Consider the following 19,682-nt stretch of genomic DNA (forward strand, 5'->3'; position numbering starts at 1 on the left):
AATCGATAGCATATTGAACTATGAAATTTATAAAATCTGGAAACGAAATTCGTTACAATATACGCCTGTTGGCTGTATCTTAGTACTCTTTTCTTGTTTACAATACACGTGCCTTATATATTGATAGTAAATTACGGGTGAAAATGATTATATTTTTGGTATTTTTCGTGTTGGAAATCAGTATTATTACAATTTGGTAGGTAACTGATATAGACATTCAAATACGAATATTACCGTTTTATTTAGGTACTATATGTCAAATTATACGTTCAACTAGGTATAACTAGTGTTAAATTATGGACATTGCGTAAACGTATTACAGAAATGGCTCGGATTGGTGGAGACTTAGAAAGGCTTTCCAAAAACATTTGAGTAAGGTCCAGTGCATCAAACGGTACGTGGATAGTACGAACACAGTAGTTGGAGAATTTATAGATCGAAGAATAAAACGCGCAGAACTCAGAGACGATTTCGGCCCCGAACTATCCAGGCTCTTCCTAGAACGTAATTTTTTATTTTTGACAGAAACATGACATGTTTTGCTGTATAATATTATAATATGTACCTACCTATATCAACGAAACTATTAAATTCAAACAATGTCAACAGTGACGTACTATGTCGCCTTCGACGAGCGACTACAGCGGTTCAAAGACGAAGAATGGGACTCAGATTCGGAGTGTTCGAAACTGATCAAAGCGGCTCATGACATAAACAGTGCGATAATGAAGACCGATAATGGACCACAACTGTGGAGAAAGTTTGACACCCCCATGTATAAAAGTATACAAAAAGGACACGAACAAATTGAAAAGTAGGTCATTTAACGAGTTTAGCTGAGTAATCAATATTTACAAAATATTATTTAATTGCTTTAACCGATATTCCATTAAATAGCTACTTACTGGTCGTTAGAAATAAAATAGTTAATTAATAACGACATGTTTTCAGATCATCAAAAATATTTGAGTACCTAATTTTTTTTTTTAGAATTGCGCTTAGAGTTGTAAATGAAAAATTGATCAGTATTAAAACGACAGACTCCAAAACATCATTGTTGGGAGAATACTTGAGCTCAGACGACACGGACTTCAAAGACGTAATTGGAATGACTGTTGACACTTTGTTAGCGGGAATCGACACGGTAATATAAAAGTTTAGGTAAATTTATTTTAGTTAATTACTGTATGCGGTACCCGATAGAATTATGTTATAAACGAATATAGAAACCATCTTGATTTTATGCTATAATTGTATATATTTTGTTTTCACAAATTTTACTTTGCAGTTTCAATTTACTTGCCTACAATGGGAATTATAAACAAGTGTATTTTTATACATTTATAAAATTGTTGTTTTTAATCTGCGCTTGTTATTAAATTTCGGATTGATGCGGGCCTCGATTAATATGATGATCATCAAGTTTACCCTACCCAAGATGGGAAACCAGATCTCATAATTTATCAACCAAAATTATAATTACACGATTTTGCGCCAAAATTATAATTATACAATTATATTTTTACATAAATCCAGTTAACAATTGATCTGCTAAATAGTGGCTTATATTTGAATAAATCTATGATGGTGCATTAAAAATAATCATGTACCTAGCAGCCATACTTAAAAATTTGTTTGGAAACGTTTAACTTTAATATGATATAGGAATTATACATCTTATAATATACAAGGTCACTGTTCTTCATTCAAATTTAGGGTCACGTCCCTAAAGGAAAGGCGAAGGGGGCGACTGCGCCGTCCATAAGTCGTGAGATGTTCTGTTTTTGCTAATAGATAAATACATTTTATAAATTTAGTTTATTGTTTGTACACTGATTATACAGAAAGTTGACACAAACATCAAACATATAAATTTTAATATAAGCATATACCTAGATGTCAAGTTTTTGTTTAGCAAAGCGGTATTCAAGACTAAAATGTTTTCACCCTTCCCATGGAATTGACCTGAAGACACCCCTAGGTCGCGAAACCTACAAAAATACGTAACCCATTTTATTTTAAAATGAAAAAAAAAATAAGATTATAACAATTTAAATTATGAATTCGAATAAGTGATGAACAAACATTTATAGTACCTAGATATAAAGACAATTAAAATCGTCGGCCATCGGTTGTCGGCCACGCAACACCCGGATGTGGTAAAAACCAATGAAAATTCTTATACGAATTTTACTATTATTATTATTTTTGAGTAATCATCGTATGTATATTATATGTATAATTGTAATATGTTTATCGGTTTCAGGCGACGTATTCGTGTTGTTTCGGACTGTACCATTTGTCGTCGAACCCGGACGTTAGGGAGAAAATGTTCGATGAGTCGCGTGCCCTGCTACCAGACAACCACACACCAGTCACCGATAGGGTGTTGGAGCGGGCCGTGTACGCGAAAGCGGTCGTCAAGGAGATGTTCCGGATGAATCCGATATCGGTGGGCGTCGGCCGGATACTGCCCGAGGAATGCGTGTTTTCCGGGTACAGAGTCCCGGCAGGAGTAAACGCGAAAAACAATATTATAAAATATATTATATCATAAAATATTTAGGACGTCACCACACTGCACACTCGTCGAGTGTTCGCTAATAACTAGAGTGATAAACTTCACACGAGACGCGGACGATAACTGTTGTAGGTACTCGATCAATAACACTGCTATAATGTTCTCGACCACCGATAAAAAATTCAATTTTTTTTTTTTAAAACGGTATAGGTATTTTATAACTTATTTGAAACCTTCGGTGTGTTGTTTTTGGAGAAAACATATGTTTTCATAAATATAATATCCATCTGGTCTGAAAATGTAATAAGTTCTTTCTCACTTGAATCAGTAGTTTTTCTGCATTATAATTTCGTAAGTACTCGCACAGTAACGTAACAAAGAACAAAGAACTTAGGAACCGATAAGGACCATACTGCACATCCATATGGGAACAGTCGTCTTGTAAATCTTATTAGTTCTTCGCTACGTTTTTTTTTTCAATATTTCGTTCATATTCATAAGAACTCCATAAGAACAGTAGCTATAATGAGTGAGTGACGTCCTTTTTATATTATATTATAATAGAATCAAATTTACGCTGTCAACGGCGTTGCTCTGAATAAGTGATAATAAATTGAAAATTTCGTTTTTCAAACACATATAGACGGTCGTCGTCACGCAAAACCAGGTGAGCTGCCGCCTGGAAGAATACTTCCGGCGACCCAACGAATTTTTGCCAGAGAGATGGATAAAGGGAAGCGCCGAATACGAGCCGGTCAGTCCGTATTTGGTTTTACCTTTCGGTCACGGACCTAGGACGTGCATAGCGAGACGTTTGTCTGAACAATTCCTACAGGTCGTACTGATAAAAGTAAGTTGTATTTACGAATCACACGCGGTCAGGCGCATTATGAAAGCCTTATAAACAATAGTTAGTAAGTACCTATACCTGTACAAAATATACCGTACGTGCGTTTCAGATCGTCAGAAACTTTGAGATGACATGGACGGGACCAAAGCTGGACAGTGAATCATTATTGATAAACAAACCGGACGGACCGATATCTATAATATTCAAGACCAGAGACTGAACAATATAATATTTCAATTGTAATCCCTTCACTTGATATAAAAACAAGTACCTACCTTCCCAACGAATTATAATTTATATAAGATGTGTTTTGATATTAAAATGCAGCTCGAAAACGTTTTGAGAAAATTATTGTATTTTACTGCAGCAGGCGTCTGTGGATACTATTACTTTAAAACCTATTGTTTAGTTATGCTGTATGCACTTATGCATGTACTGACAGGGCTCGGAACCGGTTATAACCTAATATCAGTTTTTTATTAATTTTCTTACATACCGTAATCAAAATCAAAACTTTAAGAAAACCATTACCAAAACGTTCAAAACACAAACCGTTGAAATTAATATTGGTTTCAAGTGTTGGTTCTTCGTGACTTAAATTTGGGCCTATAGTAAATCGTATCTGAAGTTATTTGCCATGCAACAAATGGAAAATAAATCGTTTAATCATCTGGAAGTGTCAACTGATTGTAGGTATATAATTCTCATACTACATATTATTTTTTAGAAAAGTTTATTAAAACATATGAATATAATTAAATCAAAATATTTTTTTAAAAACTAAAAGAAAACTAAAGAGGACCACTGATATTGGACACTTTTATAGTTTATTTAATTTATTTCCTAAAAATTAGGTTTATTTTTTTTTATTTTTTTTTAATTCAAAAATTCAAAAATATACCGTTTTGGTATTAAATTATTATTAAAATGCATTGATTTAAAATTATTCATTTCATATAAGAAAATTTAAAAATTCGATAATTTGAAGATAGAAAAAAAAAATTCAAAAAAATCTTCTATACTAGTTACCTAATCCATTTCAGAAACACCCTGTATACGTAGATAAGTGTTATTGACGTATATTATAGTGTACGAGAGCGGTACTGAACTTTTGTGTAAATAATATTTATGATACCCAAGATAAAACAAATTTTTCATGCTACCTTTTTAGAATAAAGTTCAAAGTGATCTGTGGTGGTTATATCCGTATACCCTCATTAGATGTATTGACTAATCGTGTAGAATTTATTGCTTTCAAGACCAATGTCTAGTACAACATTATTAATAATAATATTATATTATATATATAATATATATATATATATATATTGGGTTTGGCAATTAAAATTGTTTAAGCAAACCCGTTTTTAAAAGTTTTTCTTTTAACTTAACCATTATCTAGAAGTCATTTTAAAATAAAATATTATTTATTTATTTAAAGAGCGGAGGATGCGTATCAAAATGCTGTGATGATACCTATATAATTTGTCATGGTTTGTACTTTGTAGTATGTAGATTTATGACCATAAATAAATTAAATTGGGCATGATTATACATTTTTGTTTAAAACAAAATATTAAGGTATATTCAAATTGTGGCCTGTGAAAAATGTATATTTATTTTTTGGCCCTTGACATCAAAAATCTTACCGACCCCTGATTTAAATAAACAAAAAAATATTTGATTCTCGTAAGCCAACAAATCCTCATATGAGCCGCTCATTAAAATGGAAAATTTAAAAATGTTGACTTTGAGATGCACATGCTTGGGTATATAGGATTTCCTATCTACCAAATATCATTACCACGAGTGCTATCGACTTGGCTATGGATCGCTTACACGCACTCGCACGTTCAAACATAACCTTCTATTAATTATAGATAGCCAGATAGAACATTTATCAATTTATCCTAAAATTAAAAATAATATCCTTGCGATTAAGTATTAACCATCCAATCTTACAATGTAACAATTAATTATTATAGATTTAGTAATGTAAAATAATTTACAATGTACCCGCCATAATTGATTATTACATGTATTGATTTTTAAATTAATAAACAATAATAGATAACATCTTTAATAAAATAAAGAAATGTAGGTGTGACATATTTTTTTATACTTGATTAACTTGTTTATGTTTTATTTTCTTACATAAACATCGAGATAATATACTAAGTAAATACAATTATTAAAGATGATTAAAATATGGTAAAAGAAATTAAAATTCCAATTGTATAATGCTCCATAAACAACAATTTATATAAAAGTGTGTAGGTAATACATTATAAACGTATAACGTGTTCAAAAATTGAAATCTATAAATATTTTATATATTACAAGTTATACAAATGTTTTTATTTTAAATGTTCTCTGATTGCTGAAATCTTGGTTAGATTTGTAAGTGATGAGTAATGCCTAAACTAATAATAACTGATTAAGATTTGTAATACAAACTCGTGTAAACATTAATACATTTTTCTCTATTGGAATAGATTGACATAGTGATTCAAATCAAAAATATTGATATTTTGAAAATTGTGACAAATTAATTAATATATTTATATTTATTACTAAAATGTATTTTTAATTAATAGCCAAAGTTGTAGTCTTGGTTAGTGGAGGAGGCGATGGCAAAATTATTGGTTGTTGTTGATTATAAAATGCATTTTTTTTTTGAGATATTAATTCAGTGTTGATAGTTTTGACTACTTTTATAGGTGCAACATCCATTTGTTGTTGATATGATAAAGGTATGGATATTTCCTTTTGTATTTTAATTTGTTGAAGTTGTGGAGGTGGAGGTGGCGAAAAATTAGCTATTGGCTGTTGTTGTTCATACGCACTGGACATTGAAAATTCATTTTCACTGGGCATTATTTGTGATGTTGATTCACTGCTGAAAGGCTCGGTTATCCGAGGAGGTGAAGTCAAACCAACTATTGATGGTTTTTCCTCGTACGGCACATTTACTGATACTATAGTTTGCCCTGGAGTTTCCTGATATATTGATTCTTTGACAGGAGTATTTATAAGCTGTGGAGCTTGTGGTGGCAAATCGACTATAGGTTGTTTTTGTTCTTTTGGCTCTGATATTTGTACTTCTTTTTCGATCGTAATTGGTTTATGTGCCGTTTCTGTGTCAGAAGTAAATTGGGTAGGCGGTGACAAATCAATTAATCCCTGTTGTTTTTTATATGGCAAATATATTGAAACTTTTTTTTCGATTGTAATTGGCTTAAATGTTTCTATATCAGAAGTCTTTACAAATTGAGTAGGTGACGAACCAATTAACTCCTGTGGTTTTTTAAGTGGGAAAGATAATATTGGATTTTCTTTTTCAATTAGGATTGGTTGAGACGTTAATTCAGCAATGCCGTTCTTGATTATTTTAGGATATTGTGATTGCAAACCAATATTGGCCTGTGCTTGTTCGTTTTTTGAAGGATACGATACTTCTTTTTGCACCAGAATTGGTGGAAGTATTGGTTTGATGACAGGAGTTTGCACGTACTGAGAAACTGTAGGCCGATAAACGATAGGTGGTACACGTCTGTCATAAAATATGTCTACAGGTTTCGGCTTGTTGAGTTGAATTGATGGAAGAGACAAAAATGGTTTGTTTTCAACTGTCAAATCTTTGTGGTAAAAATTATTATTCGGTATGTTTGGTAAAAGGGGAGACGGTTTTAACGGGTTACTCTGCTTGTCACTATCTGTTATTAACCCAGGTGTATCAACATTAGTAAGTATTTCAGGTGGCTGTATCAATGGATTAATCACGGGATACTTAATAAATTTGGGAGGTGATGGGAGAGTCAGTGACGGCCGGGCTAGTTTGTTATGTAGACTTTCGTCGACTAATTTATCTGATATTATTTCGCCTAACTTGTGTTGCGGCGTCGAAATTAATGATTTTATTTTATTTTTCGAATCTTGTAAACTTAATTGAAGTAGTGAGTGTTTCGGATTATTGCCAATAAGATTTCCTTTCTGTAAAAATGGTACTGTATGATACAACGGTTCTTGATCAATCACTTTCTGTGAATTAAAGTCAATTTCTTTTATACCTACAACTTTTGATTTTTGAACCATCGAATGGTCATACGAATCGCCATGCTCGTTGTTTACAGGAGTAGACTTCATTTGCCACTCGCTTGTTATTATCTCTGGCTTATTAGGTTCGTTATTTTCCTGTGCAGGGAGGCGGTTATAGCATCGTATGATAGCATGCCGTTTTACGGGATTTGATGGTTCATTCAAATCCTTAGCTAAGCCCGGATTTTCAAAATTATCAACTCCATCTGAGTGAGGTTCATAGTTGTTATGATTAACAACCGGTGGTGAATTTTTCAAACGATCACAAATATGTGTTGTGTACCGTACTCGATCGCGTAAACTATTTGATAATAATTTACTGTCTTCATTTAATTCAATACTCTCAGATAAAGAAAATATAATGTTCCACAATAAGACGTGAATAATTGTAATCCTCAACAATTTAGGTGCCTGGAAAGACAATAAAAAATGAAATAAGTACAAATTGTATAAATACCTGAAACGTAAAAATGTAATTAAAAGTAAGTAGGTACATATATTTAAATTAAAAATGAAGAATTCTACAGTCTAACATAATATTAAACATCAACATGCTCATGTGGGTTCTCCATATAATATACAATTAAAAAAAATAAAATAACTAAAAAATATAATCAATGCAATAATTCTAACATGGTCTTAAAGTAAAAAAAAATCAAAATAACTAAAAAACTAAAAAGTGAGCAAGTAAGTATCAACTCATTCCACTCTACAGCGGGTGTTCCATTGAATATGTGACCGTTATCTATGGCTAGTTAAAATAGAGCTAAATATTATTATTATTGCTAGTGCATACAAAAAAATTTCTGAACGGAGACGGTTAACCTATATTACTATATTTTATATTGAACTAGACATTTATAGTGCAATTATAGTGATTTATTTTAGAGTAGGTTAAATTAGATTTTGCTAAAAATATCTCATTTATAAAACATTATAATAATTATTATAGTACCTAAATATTCATATTGTAGATTGTAATATATTAATATTGTTATTAAGTTTTAAATCAAACCCACCTTATCGTAAAATGTGTGAATAGCTTAAAATAAGTAAATATATTTGGAAAATGTCTACGTATTTAAGTAAAATATAATAAATAATAACAGGTGTACTTAAAATATTCAAGTTTCCACAAATAATACTTTTGAATAACTACAAAATAACTTTCGATAAAATTGTTATCCTTCGTTTAAACATCCAATTTCATAAAAATTTGAACTTAAAATGTTTATAAAAAAAATTGTGATTATTTATTTTTAAATTTTTTTGTTTCAAAAAAAATATGTGTAAGGAGCATTAAATAAAAATTTTAAATCTTTGCTGTAAAAATGAAAATTGTATACATTTTTACCTATAAAATTACTTACAGATTAAGATTAAGACTGTTTGCAATATAATGAACAATTGGAAATAAGAGAAATATTAGCCATAGATAAACGCGTTTATTACTTATGTTAAATCTCAGTTAGGAGGGAAATTATAGGACCAATTAATTTTGAGCTTAAAATAGTTATAAAAAAAATCATGCTGATGTATTCTTAATATTCTTAAATTATTATTGGTAGGTACAACTTAATATATAATATCTTGTATTACATTTTCAAGCTTTTTTACCGATACTAAAATTATTTATCAATGCAAATGCATATAAGTCGCTTAAAATTAGTCTAAATATTTATACAATTGTATTGAGTATAGAAAATAATTATTTAAGTAATAGTAAAATGTCTCAAATTTCAACCACAAATTACACATTTTGATTTACAACAAAAAAACTAAAATATTTATTTTACGGGTCCAGTTATATCCATAACTTCATCAAAACGTTAACTTCAAATAACGTTCTAAAATATTTGTAAATAATAAATATACGATCAACTTTTTTTTATAACCTTGTGTTAAATTTCCAAGTATTTTGGTCAAACAAAAATGACATTATTTTGGCGTACTCTCTTAGGTCTGAAACCCACCATTGAAATTTCAACGTTAAACGATTTTTATCATACCATTAAAATTAAGATAATTTGGTGAATGAACGAAAAAAAATGTATGTCTAATAATTATAAATCGCTATAAGAAAAACTTATAATGAACCTTATATTACATTTTGAAGATTTTTGGAGAAAAAAATCATCTTCTATGGGTGGGAGGGAGACTAAATCAAAATCTTAGCTACACCACTGATAAGTGATAACACTTAAAGTTATATCTGCTTTTACATACTACATAATATCAATAACGGCTTTAAAAAAACTAGATTTTAACTAGTTCGTAACCTATGAAAATATAACATATTACTATTTAAGTACCTACCTAAAAATTATATTAGGTACCTACGACCTACCTACGTCTCTCCAAAATGTCATAATTATAGGCACTTATTATCTAGCAGCTTAAGATTATCAAAATATTTTTATGTATAAAATATTCAATCTTATAAGTTATAATTATTAAAATGTTGTAATAAATCTTAAAACTAATGAGTGTCTAAATATAAAAAAATATATCAAAATATATATTTCATATATACATTTTATACTTTGTATTATTTCTAATAGAGTCCTAAGACTATAATATACATTATTAGATTATTTTTAATGTTTTAGGGTAGATTCAATTTAAATATTATTTGTAATATACTATTACATAAATATTTTATAATCATGTATAGTAAATAATAATAGGCATAATGCCTATTATATGTATAATATTCAATAAAAACTTTAAAAATAAACTGTTTTATTTAAAATCGTGGTATACATTTTATCCTATATTATAGTACCTACTGCAATTTGCAGTTTTTTATATTTTTATCTACATACCTCAAATTCCAAAACTAGGTACTAGAAACTCTAAATAGTCATGATTCGTATTTAATGCTAAAATATCACGTACAAACGTTCGAATTACTTATACATTCAACAAACTCAATAGGATTTATCAGATAAGTCCATAAATTAACAATTAAAAAGCACTTAAAATATCAATATTTATTGTTTTATGAAGATCGCAATTCATTAAACAATAATAAATCAAACAATTCATCAAACAAAAATAAAAATTATAGTTGATCAAAATACAGCCTTTTTAGTTATTAAAAATCAGGACTAAGAAATGTGAAAGATATCTACAATTCATTATGATGTAACAATAATAATATAGTATAATCTGATAAGTATGATGGTAAAAAAAAAGAATATTTACTATCATAATTGTTCAAATATTAATGATTTTTAAATTTGTTTTATTCATTGTTATATACGGAAAACGTATTCACAATAATTACATATATATGGAGTATTTCCTAGAGAATAATTATTAATTAGCATTTCTTTTATTATTTTCAGTAGGTATGCTATTTATTTATTGTTCTATTCAGTTATTAGTTAAGGAAAATATCTGAAAAATTAAAATGAACTTCGTCAACAATAATATTTATTAATTTTAAAAATTAAAATGAACTTCGTCAACAATAATATTTATTAATTTTAATTTATTTTAGATGAGAGAAACACTATGTTTAACAATATATATGATATTTATGAATTATGAATATTAACACGCAAAACCTTAAAATATATAAGTACAGTACACAATAAGTTAGTGGACCTATAGAAAAATTATTTTTATATTTTTATTTATAATAGAATTTTAGCATAAAAATTGTAATATTTTAAATATTAATCTATTATAGGATACTCGACGTTCCTCCAATTTCAGGTTTCTATACATATTATATTAACAGATCGTGCAATACAAAAAATTACAATTCTACAAATAAAAGTTCAGGATTGAATAGCACATAAGAAATTAAAATGTTTGCATACTAATAATTATTATTCAAAAGTGCTAAGTACGTATTTAATTTGAATGCCAACTATATTAAGGGGATTCGATACCGTGATTCTGTGTCTCTGTCTAACAGACGCGAGACATAGGATTTTAGACGGGTTATTTTCCAAACATACCAATTGATCTAATGAAGCGAGAAAAATTCAAAAAAAAAAATTTGAATTTCTCGTCAAGTCTACTTGAAATTGACATTCCCACATTATTGATTTTTTGATTTTAACTTCCCCAAAAATTTAAATACGTCAATTTTTTAATATAACCTTTTTAGGAATTTATTTATTTATTTATTCATTTAAACGGTAAAACCCAATTACAATTTTTTATAATTAAATACATTTTTGTGGACTTAAATCTATTAAAAAGAAATACAGTAAATAGTATATGTATATTATATATAAATAATAATATTAAAAACTATAAAAATATAATTTAGACAATAATAATATAGGTAGTAGAAATAATTTAATGATACCTAAGCAATATGGTTGCAAAAACAATCAAACGAAGGAAAATTAAATAGATCTAGGGGATAATAACAAAAATGTGAAGAAGTTGATTTCAAGTAGATTTGACGACAAATTCAAATCTGTTTTCAGAATTCTTATCGCTTCATTAGATCAATATTGGTATGTTTGGCCAAAAACATATCTAAAATACTATGTCGCGCGTGTGTTAGTCAAAGAGAAGATCACCGGGTGGAATAATCCCCTCAAACCTATGAGCGAATGACATAAAAATTAAAAATTAAAAAATATATATAGGGTTGGCCAAAAATGATTGGATTAATGTGTGGAAAGTGAATATGTACTTGTTTCATAAAAAGGTAGTTTAAGTGTCCGTTCCTCCTAAAAAGTAATGCAATATGACATGACTCCTATAATTTAAGCTTCCTAGGTACCTATGTGCCCATTTTAAACGTAATTAAAATATTTAAAAACATTTTCATAATTACCTACAGAGTATAAATAAGTTCAAATACATTTAAAATAATAATTATATGATTGATTATGCTACCTACTTATTATTAAATTAAAAAAAGTTAAAATATTTATCACATATGAATGAAACAACTTACCATTGCTATTCCGGAGTTCAGCTTACAGTCTTGTCTGTAGTATAATAGCCACCATGATACACTACACCAAGTTATAAGTAGGTTGTGATTCCAATGCTTCTGGCGTTATAATGACGATAACACATCCTAAAAGCATTAAAACAATATCTATACATGTATACCTATAATATGAATTGTATTTGTTTGAAATGACATATTTCAGTATTTAACGCAGACTGACCCGACTGTTGTTTATCTTGAAAAAAATATATTACATTTTCTTCCTAATCGACAACTGTTCAAGATACGCCTTGTAAAAAAATCAAAAGAATGTCAAAACTTGGAATTTTCACATTTTTGGAGTATCATATTATTATGTATATATATAAATAATTTGATTAACGTTTTTATCCATAGCTAGTAATGACACTGTATCAAACATTTTCAAACATAAGGACACCATATTATATTATGAAATAAATCATAATAAAATAAAATATATCTCAATTTTTTAAGAATTTTTCTACTGGTTGAATTAATTAGTTATTAAAAATTGTTATAGTCAAAAGCATATATAAATATTAAATGCAAAAATAAATTTTGCATGCAGTAATATTATATCTTAATAGTTATTCAAAAGCTGTTATATTTATTTTTCTTATTAATACTAATTTCACCTTATTTATATTTTTTTTTCTTTTCTATTCTTACATTGTAATTAAAATTTTCTTTTATACCATTCTGTTTGGTTTTAGGCTTTTAGCCTACTTATATTATGTATATTATATGAAATGTTTATAGTAATTAATTATATACTATTTAAGGAACTCATCACCTTCAATACAAGCCTAGCTTATAGAAGGTTAGCAGACGATTATCTAAACATTTTTTGTTTGCAAAATAAATTAATAACAAATAATACAGTATATTACTATAAATATTTGAATAAGTTATAAGTATATACATATACCTAGTTTATTCAAGATTATATTTTAAAATCTACTCAGAGTTATTCGAACTTCAACATAGTAGCTGTATAACTACATATTATGTATAAAAATATTTTTTTATATATTGTTTTTAAAAATATTTTTTTTACTGTCTGCTGAATTTTTTCTTACCGGCATCCATTTAGTGTTTGATATTTCGAGTTCGTCACTATATATTGTCACTATATAATTTATAGTTTATTTTTATTAATTGCATAAATTATGTATCATCATAGAAAATAACCCGGAAAAGTCGATGTCCCGTATAATAGATATCGAGTGTACTAAGTAAATTCACTTAGATACAGTAAATCTAAATCACTGCAGTAGGGCAGTAGTGGTTGTATTCAGTGGCGTCATTTCAGTTTTTGAGAGGGGGGGACAAAATTTTTGACCAGCCCAAAATAAAACTGAAAAAAAAAAGCTCACCAACATTACATTACAATATTGCATTTTTATCTCAATACCTTCCTTATACATAATTGTATACTTATTAATTAGTATCAAAGGTTAATATCATAAGCATACAGGTAAGTAACCCATTTTTTTGAGAGATAACAATAACTATATAATTAATACATAATATATGTATTACATATATGTAGATGTTACTTAAATATATTACCTATTAGCTACTATAAAAGGCCAAAAACTAGCCCAAACCCGGCCCGACAGCGGCCCGCTAATGACAAGGGGGGGGGGGGGTGTCAATGACCAAGGACGTAATTAAGAATGTTTTACTTGGGAAAAGGGACATCAAATTAAATATCCATGACAAACTCGAGAAGGGGTTCTGCCCCCTATGGCGCCCATCCATTTATTTTTTTTTAACAATGAATTCATCACATATTAATATGGTTCTTTATAAAAATGAACTAAGAACAAAACAGTAGTGTGACAGTTTGTACAGGAAGTTGCAAAAAACAATGGACAGCTCGACGGTGAGTTCGTAGTAGATTCGTACGACGTCTCCATAAGTTACATTTTTACTGTATAGCATTATGTTTCAAGAATTGCGGTTATACCCAATCCCATTATCTACTAGCTTTATGTATGTAATATGGCCAAGTGCGACAGGTTTATAAATAAATATTGAAAATATGTGATAAAGTGATGAAAATGAAATCCATAATTTATTTTGACAATATCATGGTTATTCACTGTTTTTGTTTAGCGAGTATAGTAAACTTAAACATTAAACATTTAAAAATTTTTATTTCGTAATAATTTATAAATTTTTATTTAAACTTTAAATTTATATAAAACAACAGTATATAAATAGAGCACATAGCCCCTACCCCCTCCACTCGTAATGTTTTATACACCCCTGTCAAGGACACACGATTAACACAGTTTTGTAGGTTCAAAAAACATTTTACAGTGTCTCGCCTTAATTAGTTTTAAATTACGACAGTCCCCATAGACTACACAAGCCTCGAGCTATTCTCAACACATGTGTGATAAAATACTTTTTGAATATGACATCAATTAAAATACCATAAACTTTAAAAAAAAAAAAATCGATTTGTACAGAATAGTATATAAATTTTTCAAAACATTTTAATCTAATCAGGTAATATATTTGAAAACACCTAATTGCAATCGCAATAACATTGAGCAGAATTCCGTAAACAATAATCAATACCTAGATAAATATTATAATATATCCCAATTGTATTATCAATAATTTAAATTTCACAGACTAAGCACTATAATTATAATATAACTACGATTCTGCTGTAGGTACCCACTATTTAGTATTTACAATCCAAAAATCAATAAACTACAATAAAATATTCACAATAACTTTAATAATTAATTTACTCGGGAAGCCGCCTTATGTATTTAAATATTTAGTTTTGTAGTCTTGTGGATATTTTTGTTACAATCATTTTTAGGATGAATAATAAATGTTCAAAAATTCGAAAACCTCTCTGCTAGTCTGCTATATGCCTATGTGTATGCACAAAAATAATTATTCTTATTAAATCAAACTAAATCAACTGCGCGCCATGAACTAAACAATTTTAAAATTGGAGAACTTGCTCAACTGTATTGTAAGTTTTAACTTTTAAGTATACCACTTTCTTAACTATTCGTAAAACTAATATTAATTAACTAAATTAATCAAAATGTTAACGTTAAACGCTTAAATAAAATAATGACTATATATTTTCGATATTTTTTAACTGCTATAAGAAATGCGTATGAATATAGTCTAATATTACAATTTTAAGCATTTTATTCGACAAAAAAAAGTGTTATCACTCTGCACCAACATACTTATATCGAAAATAAAAGTAAAAACAAATCAAATTAAAACAAGCCAAAATATGTTTTAAATATTATCGTGTTTATGACATCGTATTATAAATATTTAGTGAATATTTCGAGTGCCTGCGACTATTCATTTAGAATAAGCCTCAAATAATACAATTCATTTTTGTCAAAAACTCATGTTTCGTAAATATCCCGTTATCTGGCTGTTTTTAGTTGGTTTTAAAAATTATATTTTAAAAAAAGTATCGAGACTTTCCTACCTAAAAGATCAAATTATCTACCAGAACCAACCTCAAAGTTGATGATTGAAACATTTTTTTCTGTTCCGAAAACTGTCATGAGAAACACAAAATAAAAACCAACATACACTTTGCTGTAAAACATTACTCTCGCTTCACTCAGAATCTGAAAAACGTACCTCCCACCGTAACGTTGGGTATAATACTTGAACGAATAGCTTCACAAATAGGAATACGTGAATTAACGAAAAACTGGTTGTTTTAACACATTACATTTTTAACTAGTAGAATTGGTATACCATAGTATACCTACACCTATATTGTGTGCATTGTGCGTGTCGTCCGTATGGATTGTAAATATTGTAATTACTCATTAATTGATTTTTAAGTGAACGCTACGCTTACGATGTTTATAAACACTAATCTCAGACGTTTGCACTCTTGTAATTTGGTTTTTGGTTATGATTTAAAAAGCCGGGCTCGGGATCGGATCCTCGCAGTCGTTGACTCGAAGTATCGGCAACAGCACAACCAGTACAATTGTCTGGAAGTACAACAACAATAATAACAATGACGGTGGCCGTTAGTACCTATCTATATTAAATAATGCACAGTATATTTTTTGTAACGTAATATTAATGCACTGCAGTGTTGCAGTTTTACCTTTACGATTTCAGTTATTTTTCGCTGCGGACATGATTGCGTCCAATAGAATAATATTACGATATAATATGGTTTCGATATTTATTTTCCGGTCAGGTGCGAATCATTGCGTTGTCGGTGTTGTTGTTGGTCGACTACTGTGCGTTCTCGGCGCCGGCGCCGGCGACTAGTTTGACCAAACCCAAAACGTATCTGGTGAGACACGAGGGCGTATCGGATGCAAAAGGCCAGTTCATGCTTGCGTAAATATATTTTTAATAAACATTTTATGATCATTTCTACAAGTATGTAACGTACCGAATTCCAAAATTATTTCGATTTTACTTTTTGGCAATATTTTAACGTTGGTAAAATTTGGCAAAATCCTAACCTATAGTCATCATCGTCGTCAAACGCGAGCAAACGAATTATAGATATTAGGCATTGTGCGTATTATATACATATCAATTATGATTAATTGTATTAATAATCAATTTCTATATAATACAAATTACTACGAGGTGACAAAATGGTGTGCACATCGGTTGTTGTACGTGGACCGCTAAACAACATAACATATTAGGTAATAATATGTTGAATATTATCTTTGCCCACACCGCGTTGGTAAATACATTAAAAACACCAGTCTCGTTGTTTTTAACAGTAAAACGAAAATTATATAATAATATTATTATACTTCTATCGTCAGACACGTCTTCAATAACACCCATTTTCGGATTTTATAGTTATGCGCTCGACGACGGAATGACTCAGACGAAAAAAGGAACGCTGGCGAACGACGATGGAACCGGTTTCGTGATGAGCCAAGAGGGGTCGTACTCGTTCATCACCCCCGAAGACGTCAACGTAAAAATGTCGTACACGGCCGACAAGAACGGTTCCGTAGACCGTAGTGAAGGGAAACCCTCTTTAACATATTAAATACAATTTTTGGAATGCACAACAGTTTAACATATCCACACGCATCAGATGTAGGTACCTTCTATAATATCTTTTTTCCCGAACATTTCTAACGTAATATTGTTATTGATTTTCTACGTTTATTCGCCCATTTGGATACCCATACCTGACACTACGCCTATAGGTAAGAATATAGGTAATATGACTATAATATATTGGTCAACCGTTGGAAAAAAAAAAAATGTGCACATAGGTAGGTACTAGGTATATCATTAGTTGTTACTTATTACAAATATAATTAAAACATATTATACTTGTGTTTATTTTTGTTTTTTTAATATACTAAATTATTGACGCCAATAATAAGTAATAGGTAATAGCAAAATGACAAATCTTTAATTTTCAAATATTGTACCGAATTACGACTTCGTTCTTGACATATTCAGCATTCAGGCATACTAATAATCGATTATAAATGATTGTATATTGGTTAGAAATGTATAGTAATTAGTATAGGTAGCAGTCATTCAATTAGTTTGGCTTTATAGCTAAAATGTGGCAAAAAGATAAAATTGAAAAATATAATATGTAGAGTCGAAAATCAGTATAGTACCTAATCCAGCGGCAATACCAAGCGCCTCTCGGTTATAAATAACTAAGAATTATTGTTTAAGTATGTTATTAATTTTATTTTTGCATTTCACGAATACATTTTTTATGTAAGAATTTTCTTTAGAATTATATGTTGAAAAAATATTAGACTTCGAATAAATCAAAATAACATTAAATATACGCATTTACGTAAGTATTATACTTGTATAATATAATCATACTGTGTTACCTACTGTATAATATATAATATGTTATTGAGTAATGAATAATAACGCATAGACATTATATTTTCGCAAATTAATGCAGTTTAAAGCATGTTATCTACTTATCAAATATTAACTACCAGCAATTAAATTAATAATCATGTTCGATATAAAACATAATGTTTAAATAAAATAATACGATTATAAAATATTGTTACGCGAAGTCTACACAGATTAGAAATACATAATTTATATTATTAATCAGTAATCACGTTTGTTGCAATTATGAAGTGCAAACATTTACAATAAAAACTATCATCTTAGTTTAATATAAATGAAACACTCTCCCTACATATAATCATCAATTACATTTATTCATTAGCATTTAAAAATAATTGTAATATCATACAATAAAATAATTAAAATGTGTGTAAAATATGAATGTGCTATTACTGCTGAGGCTATTATATTTTTTATTTTAAACTAAGAAATGTGTAAATTTCTAACGTATAACACTAATTTTTTCGACAACTTTGTCAATTAGATATTTAAAATAGGTAGGTATAGGTACGTAGTATACGTATAAAAATGAGTATTTTTTTTCAACAATAATTTCTAATGTGGCTTGTTTTTAAGATTTATATTTAAAAATATTAAGTCATTATTTTTAATTTCATACCTCGGAGCAAAATATTTTTCCTGAACGTTCATATTACACATATTTAAGATTAATTATTGTGTATATGAACACTGTGTTCGGGATTACCTTTGATGTTGTAAACTCGATCCTGCAATATCATGTTAGAAAAAGGTTGATTGTACGGTTAGCCGATAAAATTACATAAAGTGTATAACCTGATTTAATCTACAGACAATTACAAAATATAATGTATCGTATCATTCGTATCGTGTACGACGACAAAAATCAATTAAACACTAAAAAAAAAAAATACCAAACTACCAATATATAATCATAAAATACCTTCACAAAAATGAAGAATAGGTTAAATGGTTTGAAAATAAGTAATATTAAAATTACACAACTATACTACTTTTAAATAATACAAAAAACAAAGCAAATGTAGTTACAAAATATTTTCAAATTTTCATAAAATAATGAAATGAAAACAAAAAAAAACTTTCCTAGAATTGTTCCCTCATGATCATAATTTAAGTACTTAGGATATAATTAGTAATTACTCTGGATTATCAAAAATAAAAGTAATTTGCACCAGCGAGTGGCCCATTGGGCAACGAGGATATTATCAGGTGACCTGGATTGCTTGTACAAAAAATACTGGATAGGTACTATAATGTAAGCATTATTTTAAATAAATTGGAATTGTACTTATTATAATTGTTATTTATTTTACATTTAAGTAATAAACGATAATGTTAAGTTTTATTTTATGTTGAAT

The 19,682-nt window shown here is 28.7% G+C and overlaps 3 protein-coding genes across 5 annotated transcripts in view; 2 read left to right on the forward strand and 1 right to left on the reverse strand.

Annotated features, from left to right (window-relative positions):
• Positions 1–3,710, forward strand: part of LOC100165806 (cytochrome P450 302a1, mitochondrial) — a 29,742-nt gene extending 26,032 nt beyond the window's left edge. For 2 of the 3 annotated variants that reach the window (XM_029486688.1, XM_029486689.1), the window contains 6 exons: positions 323–504; positions 610–814; positions 991–1,144; positions 2,267–2,515; positions 3,165–3,371; positions 3,481–3,710. In XM_029486688.1, the coding sequence (XP_029342548.1) occupies positions 323–504; positions 610–814; positions 991–1,144; positions 2,267–2,515; positions 3,165–3,371; positions 3,481–3,591 (1,108 nt within the window). In that variant the 3' untranslated portion in view covers positions 3,592–3,710. Of the gene's footprint in view, positions 1–322; positions 505–609; positions 815–990; positions 1,145–2,266; positions 2,516–3,164; positions 3,372–3,480 lie in introns of those variants that run through there. The other variant, XM_029486690.1, reaches the window with a different exon arrangement.
• Positions 3,711–5,609: 1,899 nt separating this feature from the next.
• Positions 5,610–16,414, reverse strand: LOC100167833 (proline-rich extensin-like protein EPR1). Its single transcript, XM_001948216.5, has 3 exons — positions 16,292–16,414; positions 12,400–12,525; positions 5,610–7,880 (listed from the first exon to the last, which is right to left on the reverse strand). Exons 2-3 carry the CDS (start codon positions 12,400–12,402, stop codon positions 5,958–5,960), a joined length of 1,926 nt encoding a protein of 641 aa, XP_001948251.2. The 5' UTR covers positions 12,403–12,525; positions 16,292–16,414; the 3' UTR covers positions 5,610–5,957.
• LOC100572470 (pupal cuticle protein 20) lies at positions 16,361–18,348 on the forward strand. The gene is made up of 3 exons (XM_003243225.4): positions 16,361–16,468; positions 16,646–16,791; positions 17,275–18,348. The coding sequence occupies exons 1-3, from the start codon at positions 16,457–16,459 to the stop codon at positions 17,468–17,470; spliced, it is 354 nt and encodes a 117-aa protein (XP_003243273.1). The 5' UTR covers positions 16,361–16,456; the 3' UTR covers positions 17,471–18,348.
• The last annotated feature ends 1,334 nt before the right edge of the window (positions 18,349–19,682 follow it).

This window comes from Acyrthosiphon pisum, chromosome A1, assembly GCF_005508785.2.
Source record: "Acyrthosiphon pisum isolate AL4f chromosome A1, pea_aphid_22Mar2018_4r6ur, whole genome shotgun sequence".
Classification (NCBI taxonomy): domain Eukaryota; kingdom Metazoa; phylum Arthropoda; class Insecta; order Hemiptera; family Aphididae; genus Acyrthosiphon; species Acyrthosiphon pisum.

What these genes read in the sequence shown, in the direction of transcription:
- LOC100572470 (XM_003243225.4), top strand. An exon ending in AAAGGCCAGTTCATGCTTGC is followed by an intron (nt 16,792 to 17,274) that starts GTAAATATATTT and finishes CGGATTTTATAG; the next exon opens with TTATGCGCTCGACGACGGAA.